Source organism: Phycodurus eques, chromosome 6 (genome assembly GCF_024500275.1).
Source record: "Phycodurus eques isolate BA_2022a chromosome 6, UOR_Pequ_1.1, whole genome shotgun sequence".
In the NCBI taxonomy this organism is placed as follows: domain Eukaryota; kingdom Metazoa; phylum Chordata; class Actinopteri; order Syngnathiformes; family Syngnathidae; genus Phycodurus; species Phycodurus eques.
Genome location: NC_084530.1, coordinates 25211147 through 25236112, shown reverse-complemented (window position 1 = coordinate 25236112; position 24966 = coordinate 25211147). Strand labels below are relative to the sequence as shown.

The following is a 24966-nucleotide window of genomic DNA, read 5'->3' as shown; positions in this document are numbered from 1 at the left end:
TTAGGAATGGAAAAATACTCTAAGACACCTAGAAACTGTTCTAAATCGTGAAAATGTTTCAATAGAATGTTTAAAATACAGATAAAACGCAAATTTAATGTCTTCCACCTTAAGCACAAAGGAGAAGTAAGGGTGGCGTTATGAAAAAAAGGATCGCAGCTTGGTTTAAAAATGTGGTTTCAAAACAAGCAGCTGACAAAAATGTATCTCCTTGTCATTCTTCTTACTTGTTTGTGGCCAAGGAACAAAATGTACCAGCCGGGTATTTACTTTTAAAACATAAAAATAAAATAAAAAATCCAGGGTCACATTTGAATCATCTTCCCCTGCTTCCTCTTTCTTGCTTATTGTTGTTGGTCAATGCTGGTTCAACATACTTGGCTTATTCATGTAGTGCCGCAGACCACATTGTAATTCGGGTTTACCCCAGTGGTCTGCGAAACCATACCTCCAATAATTCAATTACACACAAAAAAATGGTGCACTTTAATCGCTTTAGTGAACAAACGGTAAATAAAGAATCACGTGATAAGCACATTCACACACGAGCCGCCGATGGCCTCAACTCACGCCGAGTCACTTCAACATGCAGACTGGTAAATCGGTTAGCTTGTTAACAGCCAGTCATCGATACGCTCTCATTCGCTGACACCCACGTCACTCACAGGGCCAGGCCTATTAATGCCAGTCACACTCAAAGTCACAGATACTAAAGTTGAACGTGAGGGTGGTGAGCCGTAGTGGACAAAAATAATAGCTGCACCATGCATGCCAATGTTATTGTGTTTAATAATGCAAAATCAATTTTTGTCCGATTCACCGATGATATCATCAATTGTAATATATTCGATAGCTGGAGTCCTTATATATAATCGCCTTATTTTACACTTGAAATTGATGGACAACTAGTTTTGAAATCAGAAGTCAAAGAAAATTGTTTGCTCAACTATTGTTCAATCTACTTAAGAAAGGGTTTTGGTAACAGCAAAAACAAATGTGTGCAATAAATCAACACAATTAAATGTGAAGACAATTAGCAATTTTGGTAAAGATTTTAGCAATATACACGAAGAAGATCCACATGATTTGCTTTAGTGGGCCACATCAAATGATGTGGCTGGCCAGATCTAGCGCTCGGGCTTTGAGCTTGACACCTGTGATCTTGGGGTTCACATAGCTGCCTTGCAGCTGGCGTGGAATCGATTCCCATTCACAATCTAGAATATTATTTCTCTGTTGTTATTTCTTTCTTTTTTTTAAAAAAACACTCGTGCTTCCTCCTCGTGGAAAGTGCATTGTTTGGTTTATAACAGTGTAATGACACAGTAATTACAGCGTTGATTACCGCTTGTTCGGCGTAATTAAGATTGAAGTGAATTGCATTAAGTTGACCTTAAGTGTGTGTTTGTGTGTGTGTGTGTATGTCTGGGAAAGTACGTGCTGCGTCGCGATTCCTGCGAGAGAATCTGCTGACCGTGCAGTTTTCCAACTGAGGGCCCCCGTCTTCCTCTAATTGCTTTGCGCGAACATTGCGTATTTTCAGGCCATTTATCTCGTATTTCATGCTTCATCGCATAGCTTTGCCCTCCTCTTCCTCATTCATAAGTTGCACCCGCACGCACACACACACACACACACACAGCATACCATATGTATCTCTTGAGCTTTTTTATTTTCTATGAAAAATAACATTCATTACAGTTACAGTGTGTACAACCAACAGTTCCTTTGACTTGAAACAGCAACAATAATAATAATTGTTATCGTTATTATCAGTATAATAATAATATCATCATCATCATAATTACACTTGAGAACCGAAGGACTTCAACATCCTTTTTGTTTTGTTTTGTGTTTTTTAAATAAGTTAAGAAATAAAACGTTGCTAGACGCGTTTATACATATACGGTGTCGGGCTATTCACTGTCTCACAGCGTCTCTCTAAAAAGCCACGTCTTTTAAGACTGCTTTTAATATGATCATGTACAGTATGTTTGTCCTTGTACAGTAGTATTTGGAGCTCCGTGTTAGGTGGCAGTAGTACAACGCGAGCGGCTTAGACGTCGCCAAAAAGAAGCAGAAAAGCACCCTTCGGTGTCCAGCGAACCACCCATGAGGTGCAGGGCACCCGCGGGTGCAACTAAACGTAGCCCCGAGTCCATCCAGTGTTTAGTGCGACACAGTTCCTCTGCTCCGAGTTTTTAAGATTGCACTTTTTTTTTTTTTTTTTTTTTTTTTAAACATTTGGTCCTCTGACATCCACCCGCATCTGTCGTCAATGTCCAGCGTGTGTCCAGTGTGAATCCAATGTTCATCCAGTGTGTATCTGGTCCCGCACTGGTAGCGTCCGGTGCGTCCATGCACCCTTTGGAGCTGCTTTTCTGGGTCCCACAGCCTTTGGTTTGCTTCACAGATCCCTTTTAGGAGAAGAAAAGAGTCTTTTAAAACCTCCTTCAAGTGAAGTTTTTTTTTTTTTTTTTTTTCCCCGGTGCTTTTCAAAATTTCATCCAAATCTTTTTTTGGGTCCATGGTGGTACATATTCTTAAAATGATGTTGCTATTTATATTTTGATGACATAAAAATGATGACCAAATTAAAAAAACATATTTCTGTCCAATATCATTTGAAAATAAAAGGCAATGATAATAATTGAAAAATTATAGTTCAATATAATTTTGAAGTGAATTATATTAATAGATAAGATATAACATTTACATCAATGTACAGTCTATGCAATGTGATTGATTCATAATGTCGAAAACGTAAAACAATTTGGAAAAATAAATCAGTTCAGTACATTAATATTTTTTTAACATTTCAATAATTTTCTGGTGTAAACATGTTGAAATTTCACATATTTCACAGCGTGCTTTTTTCAAATTTTTTTTTTTAATTTAAAATTTTTTTGGGATGACTTTGCATGCAGACTGATTGGGTCAATCAGAGCCCTGAATTCCGACCAGGATGCCGTGAGAGCACATCAGATGTGTTGCGGAAAATTATCCAATTTCACCGAATTTGTCTGAAAATGTTCCATTCATCACAACTATATCTTTGTTCTTCATCTATCTATGTCAAAGACATATAGTGACATAGTGCAGAAAAATGACATGCTCTTCCATGAGACGACAGAAGGTACAATCAACCTTTGTAGCCACCTGTTACCATTTATAAAACAGAATAATAGCTTTGTATTCAATTAAACAGGAGCAGATTTCACCCTGAGTAAAGTCAAAGCGTGAGTACATTGAAATGAGATCATCATTGTTTTGGTATTCTTATTCTTTGCTTGGTAGTGCGCTACGAAAATAGCTATTATGATGTTGTCTAATATTAACAACGTAAGTTGTTATTGTTTGGTAGCATAACGGTAACTTAGTCAAGATTTGTCGCTTCTTCTCCATAGGTGTTTTTTTTCTTTTTTTTTCTTTTCGGTAAACTTCGTTGGTGTCCTGTTGCTTTAAATATTGCTGCCCTAAAGAATTACGTAATGTAGTGTACACTATTTGAATCGTTTTCTCAAAGTAATATAACCAATTACATTTGATCACATTTTGATTACTTTTCTCAATTTTAAATGAACGCATCATCATCAGGGCCTTTGAATGTTTCCACGAAAAAAGTGGATAAAAAGATCGCTGATTATTATTTGGGAATTAATCACATATATATTTTTTTTGTTCTTTACTCTTTAATAAATTGATAAGACAACATGATGAAACATAAGTAAATGAGAAAAATGTGTTTGTTGCATTATATGTGTACAGCATGTAGTAAACATGATACCATGTTGACCTAATGACAAATCTACACAATTTAGACAATATCACTTCATATGACAACCCAGATGAGTGAATGTTCCATTAAAAAAAAACATCAACAATTATAAAGATGAAACTGTTCAAAAGTAAATGTTATTTTGCTTGTTCAAAAGTTTAACTATACATTTCGACTCTAACCTTTTCAAAAATCTGAGACAAACTAATAAGAGTTCACCACAAGGTGGCACTTCGCAGTCATATGCGGAAAGACTTGTGATGTTTGAGACTACGGCAGGCACATGACCGGAGGAACCAATCACAAGCAAAAGAAAAAACAATATTTGATCAATCCTAATCTTTTGCTGTTTTTCAAATGTAGCGAAAATTTAAATCATGGACATTTCCAAAAACAACGATAATGTAATCACATTTTTCTCCAGTAATGTAATGGATAACAATTACGTAAATTCTGTGAATGTTTTTATGTGTGCAATTCGTTGCTCTCCAAAACTGGTCAGGACTAACCGATGCTAAAGGTGTGTTAAAAGTTGTATTGAGGCACCTTTCCTCAACCTTCCTCCAAGTAATTCCGGGTCAACTCGGATAGGAAAGTAAAGGAAAAGTTCCTTAGCGAAAACAAGACTTGCACTGCTCACCTGCTCCTCAGCTCTACATGATCATGGCTCTCATGGCCTCCTTGCTGATGCGCTTGCGGTGTTTCCTCCTACGACGGGGGGACGCCGGCCTGAAAGGGGTCTGGCGGCTGGAGGGCGGCGCCGCCATTGCGAGCCCTGCGGAAGGACGAGTACCGTACATTTTACACCAGTGGAAAAGCAGCATGTCAGAAAATACATGCATTTTTCTTAATCGCTTATCCTGTTTAGGTCATAAGGCTCAGGCCGTAGCCATGTCTATTAAAAAGGGATTTTCCACCATCTTGTGGCATCTATAGGCAATCACAAACCTTTCAGTGTAAGCATGAAATAATTACAGATTTTCACTATATGCAGCAGGGCTCGCTCCCGGCCACATTGTAGATATGACGTCCCTGTGAGGTCTGTTATGACTGTGAATCCATAAAAATGAATGCCTTGTATAATTACACATACACAACAAATTGACAGAAACTAGTTTTTGAACTATGCTAAAATTTCTTTTAAAAGTGCGATTGGTATCAGAAAAAAAGCTTGCAATATCTCGGTGTTATTACAAGTGAAGACAATTTGCAATTCTGATATATTATTTTATATTATTTATATTTATTTTATTATTAGTCGACGTACATGATTTGCTTTCGCGGGCCACATAAAATGATGTGGCGGTCCAGATCTGGACCCGTGGCCACGTGTTTGACACCTGCGATCTAGTACATATAATATTTCATGAATGTGTGGCCACGAATATTTTGTATTCAACTGAAGAAAGTTCCTTATTTGAGGGACTTGCTACTGGAACCTATGTCCCTTTTCCACTGCATGCTAGCGATATGGCTTGACACGGCTCGACAAAAAAAAAAATTACCAAGCTTAGGTCTTTGCTGAGGATGAAGATGAGTGGATCGGTCTAGCTCCCCCTGAACCACTTCCAGAACCTTCTGCCTCTTGTCCTCTTCTGTGAGCGTCAAGTCCTTAGCCACGCCCTGATCGGCCGACTCACTGTCCCGCCTCCCGCTCCCCGTTTGACGTTCCGCTTGCGTCCTCGGGTGCGTCGGCGTCGCCTCAATGTTGGGCCGGCCGGTCACCGAGTCTTTGTGGTTGGTGGGAATGCGCAAAACGGGGGTGGGGCTTTGTTGCGATTGGGGCGACGGGGTCGGCTCGGGAAGAGAGGCGCCGTCCGACTGGGGGGCGTTGAGTCGATATTGCGTCCTGAGATTGTGCTCCTCGGACTCTCCGCGGTCGTAGCTACGGGATGGGAACTGCCGACGACGCACTTCGCCGCCTTCCTGGCGACTGCCTTCGTGTCCGCTCCCCGGGCCGACCTGCGGCGGGTTTCCCGTTACGCCGCGCTCGGCCCGCGCGTCCGACGGCCAGCCGTCGGCCGACTGGCGCGGCCTGGGCTGCGTCCAGCGCACCAGCTGCGTGTATCCCCCCTGCGGCCGCCGCCTCGCCGCCGGCTCCTGCTCCTCGCTGTCGAAGAACCGCTGGTTGCGCTTCAGGTCGTCGTTGCGGTGGAGGTCGGCCTTGGAGCCGCGGGGCATCGGCGGAGCCGGGTGGGCCGCCCGGGGGAGAGGCGGGTGAGGGCGGGACGGCGGGGTAAGCGGCGCCGGGTTGGGCGAGGACGGCTGACACCTGCACGCCAAGTGGTCTTCCACCGAGATGATGGCTTTCTCATAGTGGGCCTTCCTGTTGATGTACTGGATCTTTATCACCTGCAGGCACACACAAAAACACACTGGTGAGAATGTGTTGTGCAAGTCAGCTCACATTGGCATGAAGACGTTTCCAGACAAGCTAATAACGCTTGGGAAATGTGGTGGCTTCCTGCCAGAGTTGATTTTTTTCAGGTGTCATTTCCCAACATGTTTTGAAATTGGCAGCACGCACGCGGACACGTTTTATGCATCCACGCCGACGGGTGCGGACACACACGACCGGACTAATTGTCATGAGCGTACGTCTACCCGATACAGGTCGTCTACGGTCACGCCTAATATGAAGCTTGGCATCAGAAAAACTGCCAGCCTGTAGCTAACAAAATGTTCCCGCGTCATCTGTTCTCTTGCACTATCTTGTTTGTATAATCTGAGCAAAGATGAGAGTGTCAAAATGTCAAGTGTGCCGTTGGTGAGTTGATTGCACCTGTTTGCGTTCACGCTGAGCCAACATCCACAGTATTTTTCTTTTTTTTAACAAAATATTCCCCGTTCTAAAGTCTGACAACAAAAACAAAAAAGCAATTTTGGCCAACAAGATATCTGAAAAAAACAACAAAAAAAAAACAACAAAAGTGACTTATTTTTGTGTTTGAGTAACTTAGTGACAACTATTGGAGCTATTGTACAGTCCCTGCTTCTCATTGGACCGTGTCGCCAGTTGATTGTCATGTCAGCTTTATAACTTCACATATTATTATTATTATTATTATTATTAAGTGTGTGTTTACTAGCAAACCCGAATCATTAGGCAACCTTATTTTGGATACCTTACACACTGTACAGTAAGCCAGAAAAAAAAGCCAGTTTTGGTAGCCAATGTGATAGATAGGCAATCCACATCCACAAAAACCAAAAAAAAGCCAAAGAAAAAACACCCTCCAAGCCTTCTAGTCTGTTAGTCGCAGTCATCCGGCGGCGGGTGAACGGCGGTTTACCTCCAGGTATCTGCTGGAGGTGACGGCAGGTACGCACTGCAGCAGCCGGGTGTTGCAGCAGCCCGAACATCGCTGCACCTCCACGCAGGGCGGCCACAGCATGAAGTTAGCGTTGCGACGGTCCAGCATGGCCCTGGTCACCTCCATCACCTCGGTCCGAACTCTGCACGCCGCCTGCTGGGCTATCTCAGCCTCCACTGAGGACGGAGACACGCCTTTGTGTCGAGACGTGATCATAGAATTCGGCGCGGTAGAATGAGACAAGTGGAGCCTACCGATGCTTCTGATGTGTCGTCCGTGTGTTTGGTTTGTGAGAATGCCGTGATCATCGTCTTCTTCTAAGATAGAGAAAGAGGGGGGGGGCATTTTTAAACCTTTGTCTGAAACGTGGCCCCTTTTTGTTGGACGAGGCAGTATGGCACCTGTGTAAACGTTCTGGTACACACATAAGGATTTTTTATTTATTTTAATTTTTTTGCCCCTTCCCAACCAAAGAAGGCAAACGCCAGACTGTCTTATGTCTTATAAGATTCTCCAATACGATCATCCGTAGGTGCGTAAGGAATGAATTTGTCCCGATAAGAAGTTGCAAAATGGGTCGGGGCCGACGATCTTAAATAATAAACGTGTTCGATATTTACAACCAAGGAGCTTCACGCACGTGGGGAAAGCCGCCCACTCCCGGGTTACGACGCCGTGATTTGTGACCTGGAACGGAATGTAGCCAATCAAAAAAGCGACCTGCCTGACGAACACAGAAACGACCCCAATTGAAATCAAACGTTCTACCAGATGTCGTATTTTTGTATAAGAGGGTTCGCCAGACAGCAAGAAGTCTTTTTTTTTTTTTTTTTTTGGACGACGTCGCCGTTCTAGAAGATTCAACCTCCGTTCCCTTGGGCAACACTCGGGGAAACATCGGCTTTCAAAATAAGAGCACTCGCTTCTCCTGGCCTGTTGTGCTGAAAGCAATTGCGTGGCATCGAATTCTCAAATTGTAGGATTCTGCGTCACACAATTGCGGCAAAATCCCGCTTTCGCCGGGTCGTGCGTCAATGACGGTTCTTCTGTTATGGCTCTGAGGCGGCTATTCTGCAGGTTCCCCGAGTAAAAGACGTTACCGACTACACCCGACATTTTTTCCCGCCTGTAGAGATCCGTAACAAAGGCAGGACAGTGATCAGCTTCAGAAGTAGTTCCAGAGCCCTAATGGAGGCAGGAACGATGCGACAGTCGCTTCTTCCCCGAGTTATTTTAAACGCACGTCTCTACTGACGCCATCTAATTTGGCGACACTGTTGTGTGGAATGTGCCGCATGCGCTGCGTTCTGAGTAAAACGCCAACGCAAATAAATACCTCTGACTTGGCTATTTTGCAGGTTCTCTGTGTGAAAGCAGCTTACAAGTGGGACACACAACTTTTACAAGCATGTTTTTCGCAGAAGTCATTGTTCGTGGCACAAAGGAAGCCATTTTTTTTTTTGTTCTCTCTCTTCCCATTTCGGCAATTAGGGTATTTTCTGCTGCAATTCGTCTCGGAGCTGTCAAGAAACTGTTGAGGGGGGGGGGGGGGGGGGGGGGGGGATATGAGGAGTTAAATATAGCGCACGTCTGTGTGTGTGCTCCCACACAATATGTCTCCATTTCATATTTTTGCCCCTCGGCTTTAATTATAACCCTGAGTGCGCGTAAAACCGAGGTTATTTTGGGATTTTTTGGGGGGGAGGGGGCAGGGGGGGTTTCTTCTTAATGAACAACCTGATGCGCTATAAAAGAGAGCGGCTTCCAATTATTCTCAGAAGTTGTTTTCATCTGCGGCGCCATTATCCAAGTTTTGCATGACTGATTATTTTCTTCCTCTTTTCATTTCATTTGCTTAATTGCGTTAAAATTAGAGCCTTGTCGGCATGCTAGCGCGGGTTCGGCTACTTTGTAGCTCATCAGACGTGACGGAATGGGAACAAAAAGCTTTGAATTTTTTTCCCTTTTTTTTATGATGCATGAGGGAAACTAGACTTTTCGGGAGACTTGACACAGATGTGAAACTGGCTGATATATTATTATTATTATCATTATTATTATTATTATTATTCATTTGGCCGCCTAAACGGGCAGCAGGACCAAGGAAACAGTCAAGAATATTCTTTGAACTCAAGTGGTTACTACCAGTGAAATGGATGCGTTTCATCGCTTGGCAGTAAGCAACAGAGGGGCCAAACGATTACGGAACAACTATTTGGCTGCCTAGATGGGTCGCAGAAGACAACAAATATGACTAAATAAAGAGTGACGCAAGTTAGAGGGGAGGGAAAAAAGGGAATAATGACAAAGAATTCTCGAGATGGTTCATTTCCAGATACGTTGTGAAGGCAAATGGGAACAACGTGAAGTGACTCATCGTGCCCCGTTTCTGAGCGTACGTTCGTCTCCGCGCTCGATGTTACGTCAGCGCTTTATTTGTGCATCACGCCACCATCGAAGGATCAACTTTTTAAATAAATGCATATGTGACTTCGTTTCTACCAGTAAGTGTGCTTTGTCATTATTACCTATTGCGTCTGCCTCGTGCTGCAGCAGCAGCTTCAGGTCGTCCACGGAGGAGACGGGGGAGTTCCTCACCAGGTCGACCAGCGACGCAGGGAGCGGATCGCCCTGCAAAGACACAAAGAGTTTCATGAATCTGTTTTTTTTTTTTTTTTTTTTTTTTTACAATTATGTCAAGCGGCTCAGGCCTTAATAATGATGCTTTCAGGTCATTGCTTGCAAAGACAGGAAGGTGGATATTAGTAAAAGTAGTGCAAGTTGTCTGAATTTTTCCAAGCGAGGTTAACTGGCCGCCCTCGAGCGCACCATTGGAGCATCTCAAGCAAGGAGTGCAGCACATCATAATTAAACTGCCTGTCCTGGTGAGAATCTAGTACTAGTGCTCTAATTTAATTGAAAATGGGTGAATTTTTTAACTACCTGACAAAGAATTTTCCTTGTTAAAAGAATTTTACTACTCGTATCCTTATTTAAAATTAGTATATCTTATTATTTTAATTTAGTTTTATTATTTTTATTTGTTTAGATTTTTTACACACTTTTTTAAATTTTATTTTGTTTTTATTCATTCTTTTACTTGATATTTGTTTTCAAATCTTAAACGGTCCATATTTTATTCAGTTATTGTATTTTTATTTGTTATTCTTTTATGTCTACATTTTTATTTTCTACTCTTTGTATTTGTTTTATTATTCACTTATATCAAATATATTTATGTATATATATTGAATTGGATTATTTTGTACTTATCTATGTAATTAATTAATATATTTTTTTAAATTAAAAAAAGTCCATTTATTTTATTCAGTTCATTTCTTTATTTTTGTATTTATATTATGTTTTTATACATATTTATTTTGTATTTATTTATTTTATCTTTTTGTTTTATTTCTGTCTCATAAACAATGGAGCATATTTGCCATGTTGCTGGGAAGTAGTCCCTTCGAATCTAATTCAGTATATTGCGGAACTTTTTTTTTCGTGACTCCCACCCCCCCCCCCCCCCCCCCCAGCCCGACACCCTCCACTAAATGCTTGTAAATGAACAAAATGGCCTTACCCCCAATAATAACCTCAAACAACATATCCCACACATACTGTACGTGTACAATTAAGAATCATGAAAGGAGTTATGAAGTTCCAATAAGAAGGTTAGTCCAAATTGAAAAAATGGTGGCGGTTCAAGACTGCCACAATGGAGCGAGAATGAAGGGAAAGCGGCAACGAGTCAAGTATAATGATTGTGCATGTATATGTTCTTGGTGTCACCGTGTTGACACATGCTCTAGTTTCCCTTCCTCCAGCACAGGAAACAGTGGTGGTGACTGATGTGCGCTGACGCCGCTGTCACTCTCTCCTCGTCTGTTTGGCCGCAAACGCGCGCACTCGTTACTTCCAACGAACTCGGCGTGTCAGCACACCCTTATACCGTATACTTGTATTTTTGCCATAATATTGAGCAACTTCCATTCGGCAATCCTTCTGTATGTGTGCTTCTCGCCGACGGACAAACTTATCGGTGTGTTAGAAAAGTGCAGTTGTTTGTTTACATTCAAACTCAGCTTGTAGCAAACGCCAGTGACGTCACACGCGCCGCGATCACCAAATGCAAATTTCAGCCTTCATACTGGTCACTGAAGACTTCAATCTTGCTCCTCTCTCTCTCATCTACTAACAGCTTCACACAACATGTGCCACACCAGGGAAATTAAAGTCTGCACCTTCTGGATGCTAAATGCCAATGTAAAGCGGGCTCTTGCATATTTTAATTAGAAAATAATATTTTATTCAGTTATTTATGATTGTGTTATTATTATTTTAATTATTGTCTTTTATTGTTTTATGTACAGCGCTTGGTTACAGCTGCGGTTGTCGTTAAAGTGCTCTAGAAATAAAGTTGTGGTGTGCTCAACAAATGTATAGTTTCAACGTTAAAAAAGCACTTAAATATAGCAAAAAAATAATAATAAATGTACTGGACCAAAAGTTAAACAACATTTTTACGCAACTAAAAGTTTTAAAACAAATTGTTCTTAAAGATTATATTTAAATGTACAGTGGACCCCGTGTTATAGGGATAAAAACCGAGCCTGGCCGTGAATAGAATTGACGCTCATTATAAAAAAAAACATTAACAAATGGAGGATTGGGTGAAAACAAAAAACACCAATAAATGTTGGATTGGGGGGGGGGGGGGAGAAAAAAAAGTTAAATACAGTTGAACTGTACTTAAGCAGTAATTCTCTTGCATACCACTAGAAGGAGCCCACATCCTGCCAGTGGTACTAGTACCACACTGAAAATCCCTGCAATGCGGTAAGCGCAGCATTATCGCTCAAACTGTGCATCGTGTTACAGTGTTTTACAATAATATTCACAGTTGGTGCTGCTGTTTTGGCAAGCAACAGAGTTCAAACGGGTTGAGCAGTTAACTCTCTAATGTCCGTGTCTGAACAATAGCGTGTGTGAGCTGAGACGAATACAGTTAGAAACTCATTTTTACTCCCGATGGGAAAAGGGAGATTTTAATTCGTGACGAATTGGCACACTGCGTTGATGAACTTGACGAAAGGCCTCCCGTCGTGACGTAACCCGCCTATCGCGTACACGCGAGTAAAGAAATGTTTGCACAGCTGCCCGGGAGGAATTCTTCAATTCAAAATGGATAAGTGTCTTGTTTGTCGTGCTTTTGTGGAAACATGATAAGAGCCGTATTGAGCGGGGCTTACCGGCCTTTTAGGAAGCTCGGACAGAGAGTCGGCTGATTATATTGTTCCTCAACTTCGGATAAAGTGACATTTTGAATGCATAAAAGGAAACTTTCGGATGCAAATGCAAATGAGGTTTATACGAACCGCACTTAAACTCTTTGTGTATGTGCCGCTGTCAAATTGATCATTAAAATGTATGTTTTTCATTATTTTTTTATCCCTTTATCTCATTAAATAATTGATTAGATGATTTATTGTCAATAATAAAATGGAAACAAATATGAGTAAAATAATTTATTTTATTAAATAATTGTTCATTAATAAAACAACTTAAAAAAAACAATTTGATGTATACATTTAACATTGTATTTATTTTATTAAAGAATTGGCTAATTAATTATAATTGTACAATAAATATGGAAATATTTTTAAAATAAACAATTTGACACGTACACTAAACATTTCATTTATTTTAGTAAATAGTTGGTTAGTTAATTATATTTATATTAATGATAAATCATAAAATTTTAAAATGTGAATGAATTGTTATGGATGTCATTGTTACAACAAACTGTTTTACGTATTTAAGTATTAAGTATTTAAGTTTGTCATTATTATCCAATTATCTCATTAAATAATTTGTTAGTTGATTATTATGAATAATACAATACAATTAGGAATCAAATAAATACATTTAGATAAACATTTTAGTAAACCATCATTAATTATATTAAAATATAACTAATAAAATAAACAATTTCACATGCTCACTTAAAATATTTAATTGAAAAATGGGTTTGTTTATTATGTATAAATTAATTTTAAATAATAGAATTACTAAAGGAAAATGAATCATAATGGATTGTATTGTTACAACAAACTATTTTACATATACACTTTTTATTATTATTACCTCATCTACATATGATAGATAATAGATTGATAATATGTGTGAAATAAACAACTGTACATATACATTTTATTTATTTACTTCGTTAAATATGTTTATTAATTGCAATCAATTATAAACAATAAGAAAAATATTAATCAAATAAACAATTTCACATGTACATTTTAACAAATTTGATTTACTTATTTATTCATTAAATAATTGGTTAATTTATTATACTAAGATGAATTATGAATAATACAATTATTGAAGGGGAGGAATAATTTTGTAGTTGTTACATTAAGCTATTTTATACACAAATTTTAACTTCCTTTTTCTTTTTTTTTTTTTTGACCCGGCCCAGCTGTCCGTTTTAAAAATCAAACGTGGCCCTTGAGCACAAACGTCTGCCCACCCTTGCTATAAAGTGCCACGCAACGCAGGTAAAAACGCATCCTAACGACATGAACAATATTCTCCAGTCTTCTTCCTGTGAAGAACATATCCAGACTGAAGGCTTCCATGTGCCAGGCAGACCAGGAGAAGCTCATCCATGCTTTTATCTCTAGTAGACTTGACTATTGTAATAGTCTTCTGACTGGACTCCCTAAAAAGAGCATTAAACAGCTCCAGCTCATTCAGAATGCTGCAGCTCGGGTTCTGACCAGAACAAAGAGGTCAGAGCATATTACTCCAATTCTAAAGTCTTTACACTGGCTCCCAGTCAGCTTTAGAATAGATTTTAAAGTTCTGCTCGTGGTCTATAAATCACTAAACGGTTTAGGTCCTGAATACATGAAAGAAATGCTAATGGGATGTAAACCCAGAAGGGCTCTGAGATCGACAGACTCAGGTCAAATAGTGGAGCACAGAGTCCAAAGCAAACATGGTGAAGCAGCATTTAGCTATTATGCTGCACACAAATGGAATAAGTTGCCAACAGAAGTGGCATCAGCTCCAAGTGTGAATGTTTTTAAGTCCAGGTTAAAAACTCTTCTTTTTTTCCCCCCATGCATTTACACATTTAAATTATATTTATTGCACCGTACGCTGTTTTAAATTGTACTTTTATTTTTCTCTTTGTTTTAAATGTTAATAAACTGTTTTTTTCCCCTTTGTTTTTAAACGCTTTTAATCGTGTAAAGCACATTGAGTTACCTCGTGTATGAAATTCACTATATGAAAGGATTTGCTTTGCTTTGCTTCCGCCGCGATGATCAGCTCAGATCCGTAAGCCAATCAGAACCAAGCCTTCCCGCTGGTCTGATTCTGCAGCTTCTTCACATGTTTAAGATGCGACGCACACAAAACAAAAGTCCACATTGTGCGTCTCAAAGCCCATCGGTACCGCCGCGCCGTGGAAGGAAGTTGTTGTCTTGTCGGTCCGACTGGCCGCCCCGTCGCCAACTTCTTTCGCATTAGCGGACACAAGCCTCCATTGTTACACATTGACGCTGTCCGTACATCCAGCCATCCGTTTTCTATGCGCCTCTTCCTGTTCAGGGCCGAGGGGAAGCCGGAGTCTGGCCCTGCGGACTTAGAGTACCTCGGCTACATAACAGGAACATTACATTACAGTACTCTCGCGTTCTTTATGGCGTACTTTAAACCAATGCCAACACAAAATCAATTAAGTTGAATCACCGTTTTTTTTTTGTTTTTTTTAATTAGAGGAGCAGGGAAACTGTTCAACACATTCTTGGTGTCCATTCTTTCTGGTGTGCATGCCTTCACCACCAGGGGGCAGTATAATACAGACACACAAAGAAGAGTTTCACAACTACAGTAAGTGACTCAGTAAGCTGCAGTAATATTAATCGGTTTTAGTTTATAATATGCGGTTTATAATATGCCTGTGAGCCTTGTTATATTTTGTGTGTGTGGCTGCACCTTTTGGTGTTGAAATATACGTTGCGTATAGGATTATAACACTGCAAGGTTGATGCTATATGTTAGCCTGTCTATGGAGTTTTGCATTGTACGTTAGCATTAAGCTAGTGGATTTGGATTTTCACAATGCACTTATCTTTTCTTTGTTTTATGTTTAATTTGACAAACGTCAACCGGAAGTGAAAATAAACAGCTTGAAGTCCCCTTTTTTTGGGGGGGGGGGTGAATTGCCTCAAAATTTGCGTAAAACTGTTTTTGAAAAGCTACTCCAGAATGGTACATGAAAAATGTACAATTGTGAGACAATTAAGTCAATTCAATTTCAATGATTTCCATCGGGGAAACATTTTGTGATTTAAATTCTATTTCTTTTTGCATGCTTTCAGTGATGTTTCTGCCTCTTTTTTTTTTTTTTCTTTCTGCTCCAGCTAAGTTTTTTCCTTCTCGTCCTGGTGTCTGTCTGCTGCAGGGTGGGCAGCAGCCTAGGACACCTGGATGACTTTCACAAGCCACTGGCTGACCGAGTTAAGCAAAAAAAAAAAAAAAACACGCATGCACACACACACACACACGCAAACTACTTTGCTTTCTGCTCAATTTGTCCAGCAATCCGCTCACAAACATAACATTCAAGTCGCATGCACCCACACCATGCCGAAACAGGCGTGACGTAGACATGAAATAGTTCCTCCGAAATGAAGGGAGGCCGCAATTAAGTAGACACGTTGCTAATAATAGCCTAATGAACCTGTCTGGATGCCGGGCTAAGTTACTTATTTGCTCGCTACAACTCAAATATTGTGTTTATCCTTTCTGGGAGCCTTTCCTCTGTGTTGTTTGGACTATTTCAGCGTTACACAGTGTCGTCTACTGAAATCACTTCACACACACTGCGCACTGGGCCTCGCGGTACAGGAAGCCTGGAAGGCACAGAGAGATCTGATGGAATGTTTGTGGAGAAAGGTGAGGTGTAATGGAATGTAATTATGGGGCCAGTTGGCGGCTCTTACACACACACACACACACACACACGTGCACACGCACGCTTCCTCAACGGAGACATCATGACTAAATATCATTGATTTACTATTGGGGGCAAAATCCATGTACCGTATTAGTTTGAACGGGGATAGAAGAACCTCTCACTCTGAATGTTCTGAACTCCTGTTTCCACGACGTGTAAAATGATTTCTGAGATTTGTTTCTTTCTATACACATTCAAAGATTATTGCTGAAAACAAGAAAAGACTGATAACTACGCAGTACTAAACTATGGAGCTATAGCGTTCAACTGTTTTTCACCATTTCAGTTTTCCTGATTTTATTTTATCTTTTTAGGGGGGGGGGCGTGGCTTAAACAGCGACCAGTGACACACTTGGCCGTCTGGCATGAATAGCCCCTCCCCCGTTATATAAGAACTTGAGCTGCCTAGTGACATAGTTGAGCGCCTAGCATGAGGCCGTCTTTTCCCCACTATATAATTTCTACAATTTGCAGTTAGTTAGTTAACTAAAAATGCATCTTCCCTGAGTACCACAATTTACAGAACCACTCTGTGTTGTTATTTAAATTCCCAAGCGAAGAGATCAAGCCCGCCGGCCAAAGGGAGCCCTGGAAGCCTGTTAGCTCTCAAGCTAGCTGATGGTTAGCGCCTCCTGTCATGGCGTGGAACCTGATGGGATATATGCCAGCCACTGTATGGTATTTATTTTCACTTTACAGGAACTTTAAGCCCCCCAGCCCCCCCCCAAAAAAGTGGTATTTTCTTTTTATAAATTCATGCGGACCACCATGTCTAATATTTTAGTGTAATACTAGTAGGCTAAAGGCCCTGGCTGCCAACCCATGATCAGCGCTGCTCTTAAGACGTTAGTTAGGTTTACTCAGGCTAGCTGGCATTTATCCCAACCCCCACCCGCAAAAAAAAAACATTTTTAAAAAATAAAGAAATGCAATTTTTCTGTCTTTGCTAGCTGTTTGTGACATTTTGGACTGGCATGCGACATTCATTCATATACTGTGCATCTCAAGCGGGCTAAGCCTCCAATGTCCATAAAACCGAGTGACCAAGTATTTATTTTTCCTCATACATTTTGTTTGGTTTGCATCTGCAATATGTGGTTTTTTTTATATGATAAAACCACTTAATTAGGCGAAAATACTTCAAAATTAGCATGTGGCAGCCACGTCCATCGCACTGTTTGAATGACCAACTGATAGAAATGACTCCAGAAAACGGCACTATTATAAACATTACCGGATGTTCCAATTGCTGCTCTGTGTTCAATATAAAACGCACATTTTAAGTTTGCTGGCATCATATGGTTACCAAGCAACAGCTGCAACCTGCCACATGTTTTGTTCTCCAGTGTCCTTGCACCAAAGTGGGCTTACAAACCAAATACTCTTACGAGCCTTTGCGCTTTTTCTGACACGCACCGCATCCGCGAGCGCATATGTCCAGTGACACGCGCGCAGCTGGGCGGGCAAGTGCACAGATGCGCACACACACACAAAAAGTCTGTGAAATCCCTGGCAGATTAGTTGTTGTTCTTATGTAAAATGGATCAGCGGCCGCCAATCACCCGGGCGCAACCTCAGGGGACAATAGTCAGAGAGGGCAACCTGTTCAAAAGTGTGTGCGTGTGTGTGCGTGTGTGTGTGTGTGTGTGTGAGATGTAAATATCAAACTCATGTCGTGCATGCTATTATCTTAAATTACTGCTAAGATAGATAGATAGATAGATAGATAGATAGATAGATAGATAGATAGATAGATAGATAGATAGATAGATAGATAGATACGTCACATTCCTGATTTTCATTTACACATCCTTATTGTGAATTTGTTGGGGGTCGATAAAAGTGACTCAATAAACTGCGATAATATTCATCTTATCTCATTTCTCAGAGGATAAAGAATATAAGCCTTTGAGTATTGTGGTGTTGTCTGTCTAGTTGTGTTGCTTCACCGTTCGTGTAACCATATCTGTTGGCTAAAGGGTCTTAACGCCGCGACTATCGATGCTAATCATTAGCACGCCGATGGTGTATTGCATTAAGTGTTAGCATTAAACTAGCGGAGGCCTTTCTAAGGCAAATTTGTTTGGTTGTTTGAGATGTGCAACAAGTCATTCTGTTTGTTTTACGTTTAGTTTGACTTGAAAATTGAACATGGAGTGGTATTAAACAGCACAAAGGCTCTTTTTTGAAGAATTGTTATTGTGAGGTGAGGTGAGTTTGCTGCCACCATACAGTGCTTGTTGAGAAGAACAAAAAACATTCCTAAAAAAAAAATAATAATAATAATAAATTGGACGAACGACATCGTGTATCTGGAAAAACTGGGTCACTCGTATCTCAAGGCACCGCTGTATTGCCTCAGAGCAGCACATTGGAATCGTGGTTAGCACGTCTGCCTCGCAGTCCTGAGCTTTCGGGTTTGAATCTCAGTCCTTTTTTTTTTTTTCCAACTTCTGCAGATGGATGACACAACATAAAAAAATATATATATATATATATATATATATATATATATATATATATATATATATACTACATAGTACATATACTACGTGTGTGTGTGTGTGTGTGTGTGTGTGTGCGCAAATACCACAACTGCGATCTTGATTGTAATCTCAGGGATTTATAAGGCAAAATTGAACGAGGGGGCATTAACAAGAAAAGAGAGATACTCCCCATCCATGGCCTTTTTGAAGGGATTTTTTTTTTTTAAATGTTGGCAAGAGTGACTATGGCGACTTTTTTTTTTTTTTTTTTAACCTCAAGTAAAGCAGTAGAATCAGTACTTTTAGCACTTTTTTAAAATTTCATTTTTGTACTTTTCTCACCTCATCTGCTCTGACCTCAGCGCCGCCGAGCCTGAGGAGCAGCAGCAGCAGCAGCAGGAGCCACGACCTCATGTTGCCGCCCAGCCAGAAGAGCCGCCAGCGACCGGCTGGGCATTGAGCACCTCGGCTTCCACTCTCACCGCCGAGCCTCGGTCGGGTTGACGTGAAGGGATCCCGAATGTGAGTTTGCAACCTGTGATGATCTCACTGCGATAACGATGACTCACACTCAGGCTAGACGCGTGGCTCGAACAGGTGCCTGGAGGTTCCTGGTGCACGGATGAGGTTGATGATGATGATGATGATGATTGCTCAGCAAGAAGTTTCCCCAAAACGCGAATCCAAACGTGTCCAATTGAGTCAATTCCACGTTAAATGCCACAAAAAAAAAATTTAAAAAAATCTGAGCTTCCTGTTTGAAGCTTCAGTCAAAAGGCGCGAGGGTCCTCTTGGATCAAGTGCAGCGTGTCCAAATATCCCGTGCGTAAAAGTTGCGCGCGTCGTGCGTAAATCGGCGGAAAGGCAGCGGTCTCCTTCCTCCTGCTCCTCTCCTTGAAGCAGCTCATCGAAAAAAAAAAAAATGTAAAAAATAAAAACAACCCCACGAGCTTGAGTGCGTGCGCGTGTGTGTGTGTAGTAAGTGCGTAGACGTGTTTTCTCTGCCCCCACGTCACGGTCACGTCGCGATCTCGCCCCTGCGCGCGTCTCCTCGCTGACTGCGTCTTAAAAAGCTCAAATCGTCTTTTAACTGTTCAAGTTGACTGCATCAAGATAGGCAAACGTACACAAGAAATAGAGCGGTTCTGCTTCCAGAGTAAACACACAACTGTCCGGGTTATGTATTCGGTGACGGCATTGGCAATATTCTATTTTATTTTGAAAGCTACGTACCGGAAGCGTGTTTTCCCACATTTCTAGCTTCACACCACTTGCATTTTCGTCAAGGGTCTTTTTGAGGGCATGGCTTATCGCCTGTTGTTAGGACCAAGGAGGGCTCATGTTTATATTTAACATTAAAATCACACACTTTTCAAAATAAGCAGCTTACGTAAGTTTGAATTTAAATAGTACGAATGAATTAATAGGCCCTTACTGAAAAAAAGATGAAGAAAGGCGTAATTTGTAGTATTATGACAACATTTTGTCATAATAGTAAGTCCTAATTTTACAGTCAATATTGTGAGCAATAATGGGAGTAAAGTCATAATTTTATGATAGTCAAGTAGTACTACTACAAGGGAAAAAGTAGTAATTTTATGACACTAGTGTAATAATATTAGGCGGGAAAAGAGATAATTGTATGACAAAAGAGCTTTTTTTTTGACAACAGTAAAGTCACAATATAACAAGGAAACATTTCTGACAGCATTGTTCAAGTTTCATGGAAAAAAACTGGTAATAGTATTTTTAAAAAAGTAATTTATGTAGAAGCATTTGTAATATACGGAAAGAAGTCATAATACCACGAGAAATGGTCATAATCTTTATGGGCCAAAAGTTGTGAGAGAGAGAGAGAGAGAGAGAGAGAGAGAGAGAGAGAGAGAAAGAGAAAGAGAAAGAGAAAAGGTGTTACATTTACGAGAAAACCTGCAATGTAATAAGAAAAAGGCTTATTTGTTTGAGTAAAATATTATTTCCAAGACTATGGTTGTAATGTTATGACAAAAGTAAGAATTTAATGATAAAAAGTTGTGATTTTATGAGAAAAATGTCTTACTTTCTTAGCTACTTTTTCTACTTCATTTTAAGGATTATATTTTGATATCAAATCATAATAAAAACATGTTTCACGAGAAAAAGGCGCAATTTTACCAAGAAAGTTGCCTTTTAGGTAAAAAAGTCATAATAATAACAATAATAATGTCATTTCTTTTCTTGTAATTCTACACGTTCTTTCCCACAATCTTATGACTTATTTCTCTTCATTTGTTGTTTGTTCGTTGGCCGTTCGTTTCCCCACGAGAAAGCGACGAGCCGAAAGCGTTGTCGTGCGGCGACGCTGTTTACCAAAGTGACTTGAGACTGTTTTCCAGGAGGCCGACTGTCTCGCTTCGGGGTCACGGCAGCGCGGGTCACCGTTGAGTTCAAGGTTCAAGGTGGATTCTAGGGCCTATATTCCCGGATGACGCAAACGCGCACGAGAGTGACGGTTTTAACGCATATCAGGTCTACACACCCTCTCGAGTATGACGCAATGCAGTTTTTCATTTCCGCAAATTGCAGAATTACAGACGCAAGAAGAATTCAAGCTGCCAGCGTCCGTGGATGCCCCGTTTTCACGGCGAACTCTTGCAAACGATCCCCAATCTGACGCCACGCTCCGCCCACATTCAAATCACGGCAAACCAATCGGTCTCGAACGCCAGCAGGCTAAAACCGGTTTTTTTCACGAGACCGCAGGCAAAGTGTTTGCGCGTGTGACGTGATTGAAGTTCAAGTAGGTCCAGACAGTCAATTGTGAAGTCATGAAAGGTCTCAGACAAGTCCCATTTAGTTTCAAGAGGCTCATATTGGGTTTGCTTATCAGGCCTTTTGAAGGCCACGTCATCCACGCCACTCGTTTTCCTTTATTTGATTAACTGCTTTTACCTGTGTTCCCTCTCTCTCTCTCTCTCTTTCTCTCTCCCTTCCTTTTCATATCTCCTCATCTCCCCGTCACCATCCTTCCTGTTCTTTCTTTCGACCAGCGAGTGTTAATTAACTTCCCTTCCGTTAGCCTGATCTAATTAGCAATTAGAGCGCATGTCTTTGCTCCCGGCCTCGTCGTCGTCGTCTCGTCTGCTCGTCAGGCGCTGAAAAGTCCAGGCCGAGTTCAAACTCGGGTCACAGACTTAACACGCCTCTGCCGCTTCTCCCGCACTATATCGGGAAAACGTCGCTCAGCACTTCAACACGAACAAGCGCAGGTACACATTCGACGGCGGCGGTTCCCGGCAAAAGTTTGCTTTTGATGTCGGCAAATGGAAAATGGTTGACCCCTTAGTTGGCAAGCACTCAAAACAATGAAATTGACTTGAATTCATATTTCTTGTTGAAGTAACGGTAACGGTATAACGGGGGGGAAAGTATGGGCAAATAGCGATGAAGTCAGTGATTTCTTTTGAGTGTGTGCAAAGTTGCACTGTATTCTTTACAACCACAACATTACAAATACATTTCTAAAATAAATGGAAGAGTGTAAAAAAAAAGACAAAAATGTACAAGCTCAAAAAACAGGAAGATTGTAATTTGTATTTTGAATTATAATAGTCTCTAAAATTAAGAAATAATAATCGATTTTTCCCATCCACAAGATAAATAAATGTTTTTATGTTGTTGCGTTGTTGTGTACATGTTCTAATCGTGTATTCAGTATACTGTATGGCGTGTGTAAATATTTAAAATATTTATTTAGTGTATCAAGAAAGTTGTTCCATCAACAATGCTTTTTAAACAAAATGTTTAATATATAAACAATAACATATACCATAATATGCATAATATTTGTGTATTAATATATGTATATTGATCAATAATTCTAAATACATTAAAACATTCAATTAAAGTACATTTTCATATTTCTATTTTAAATGATAGTTTATCAAAATAAGAAACAAGAAGTAGATGTTCCATCAACAGTAATATATTTATATATTTTTAATAACAAAATATTAAATACTAATTTTGTAGAATTTTTTAAAATAGATGTTTCATCAATAAAAATATATTTTAAAAGGTTTTAATTTTATTTTAATATTTGTAATAAGTATTTACTACTTTAATCTATAAATACATTTAAAAAAAGGATAGGCAAAACTGGGAAATTTTGAAAAAAGTAAAAGTGACACTTTTGAAAGTTTGCATCGACTTGTCATGATTTTCAGATTTCATAATCTGATGTCTTTGTTACTCAAACTGTGAAGTGAATTCATTTTATTTCTATCATAGGATTATTAGTATTATTATTATTTTTTTTGCAGCAGTACTTCAACATTAACCTCCTTTTAACATTCCACATTGACTAAATGCTGATTAAACCAAATTTCCAAAGCAAGATTTGAACCGATGTAAACTGTCATCAGCTATCCGCCGCTTCCGATGACCTGTTGTAATTGGAAAGTGATCGGTACCGGTCGATTTAGCAAAGCAATGAAAACAAAGAATTGTCAAAGACAAAACGTTTGACACTGTACAGCACTACCACGCCGTCATTCAGACACTACAGGCTATGATCAATGTACAGTATTCTCGCCGCGTGGGAATTGTGTCAAATAATGACAGCAGAGTGAGTGAGGGTTCATCTGAGGCGTACGGAAAGAAGGTGGAAGCGGGCAGAGACGATGCAGTGGGCAGAGGGAACGAGAGGAAGGTCTGAATCACGACGTATTGTTGTGGGGTTTCCCAGCATCAACAGCAGAGGAAGTGGAACGCTGTCGCTAAATATACAAAGGGCACAATGAGGTAGCAAAGGTGCGACAGCTGTGGAACATGGATGTCAGCGCAAGTGTGGTGGTGGATGTGCCCATAGCAACACACAACAGCGAAGGGGGCACCCACATTTGAACTGCAGACATTTTGAGTGAAATTCAGTCGAATGCGAGCTATTCTCGCTCCACACATCCCGTTTTTTTTTTTTTTTTCTCTTCCTGTCGCTGTTCTGGATAAAGAAAGTCCCGACTGGTTTGCAGTCTGAATCCGTCGGCGAAGTTGAATATTCCTGCAAAAGCTTTGGAACTAGACCACTAGAAACATCTGGGAAATTTGAACTAGGAACTAACTGCTTGATCTGCAGTCAAATGGTCTTGACACCGAGCGATTCCCCCATTTGACAGAGCACACTTTTCCTGTTACAGTTATTTAAAAAAAAAAGACATTTTACTTGTTGATGGTGGATTTGTACATTCACGCTACAGTGGTTAACGCTTTAATGTTTACGAACTCAAAACCGCTGGATCCACAGAGTTACGACACCAACGAGCGGTCGTAGATAGATTTAGCGATGTTCTGCTGAACTGTTGTCATACTGTAGATTTCACTGTCAGTCTCTCATGGTGACTGGCAATTACAAATCTAACATGGCTTCTGTTAAATTTGTAATCGGATGAGCGAGTCGAGGGCTGCGTCGGTAGAACCTCCGATATCGACAAAGGGAGTCTCGGCCCGAGATTCAAGACGGGGATCTCTCAATCGCTCACTGACCGAGCTATGACGCCTTCGCTGATGTGTGATTTGTCCTGACCAAGGCATAAATAAAGCAAATCCCAACGAGCTGTCGCCAAAGTCACTTCTTATGGGGTTCAAAGGTTAGCTCAAAAGATTGAGGATCACAGGCCACTGAGAAGAGACGTACTGTTTAAGAGCCCCAGATTTTTCCAGACAAGCTTGTTTGAATGGCAAACGGGCTAAAAATGAAAAAGCCCTCCAGTTCACGTTGGTGTCAATGATGAACACACTTGTACACACACACACACACACACACACACACACACACACACTCAAGCCAATGCAAATAGAGATCACACACGGGCTGAGAGGAAATACACTTGCCCGATCTGGCCATCTGGGGAAGTTTTTGCTTCTTGTTTTGTGCATATATGCACAGTTGCGGTTTAGGAAAAGTCTATACAAGGATGTCGAAATACGTCACGAGCAGGGCAATAAAAAACACCTAAAACCAACCCATGCATTCATTTACGTGTGTGTGTGTGTGTGTGTGTGTGTTTTTGATGTCGAATGGATTTCCATCCCTCCCGTAGCTGTCACATCAACTGTCCCCACGGCTTCCTGTTTACGCGAGATCACTTCCTCTCGAAATCGCAGCGACAGACCGTCCAGAGGAGTCCCGCCGACAATAACAAGCATACAGTCGATAAATAACCGAACGTCTCTTTTTGTTCCTCTGAAGTAAGTGATCAATGACGAAGGGAAGTCGGAAGCTTAAAAATGCCCGACTCGGATGTCCGCCTTTCTCTTTCATCTCTCGTCGACGCGCTTTTAAGTACACCAACCAGACGCTAACACCTCTTTAAT

General features: G+C 40.5%; 1 protein-coding gene across 1 annotated transcript; it reads right to left on the bottom strand.

Annotated features, from left to right (window-relative positions):
* Positions 1-1540: 1540 nt before the first annotated feature.
* Positions 1541-19660, bottom strand: pdgfba (platelet-derived growth factor beta polypeptide a). Its single transcript, XM_061680345.1, has 7 exons — positions 18958-19660; positions 9621-9723; positions 7347-7409; positions 7072-7268; positions 5284-6130; positions 4419-4553; positions 1541-2417 (listed from the first exon to the last, which is right to left on the bottom strand). The coding sequence occupies exons 1-6, from the start codon at positions 19027-19029 to the stop codon at positions 4432-4434; spliced, it is 1404 nt and encodes a 467-aa protein (XP_061536329.1). The 5' UTR covers positions 19030-19660; the 3' UTR covers positions 1541-2417; positions 4419-4431.
* Between the last annotated feature and the right edge of the window lie 5306 nt (positions 19661-24966).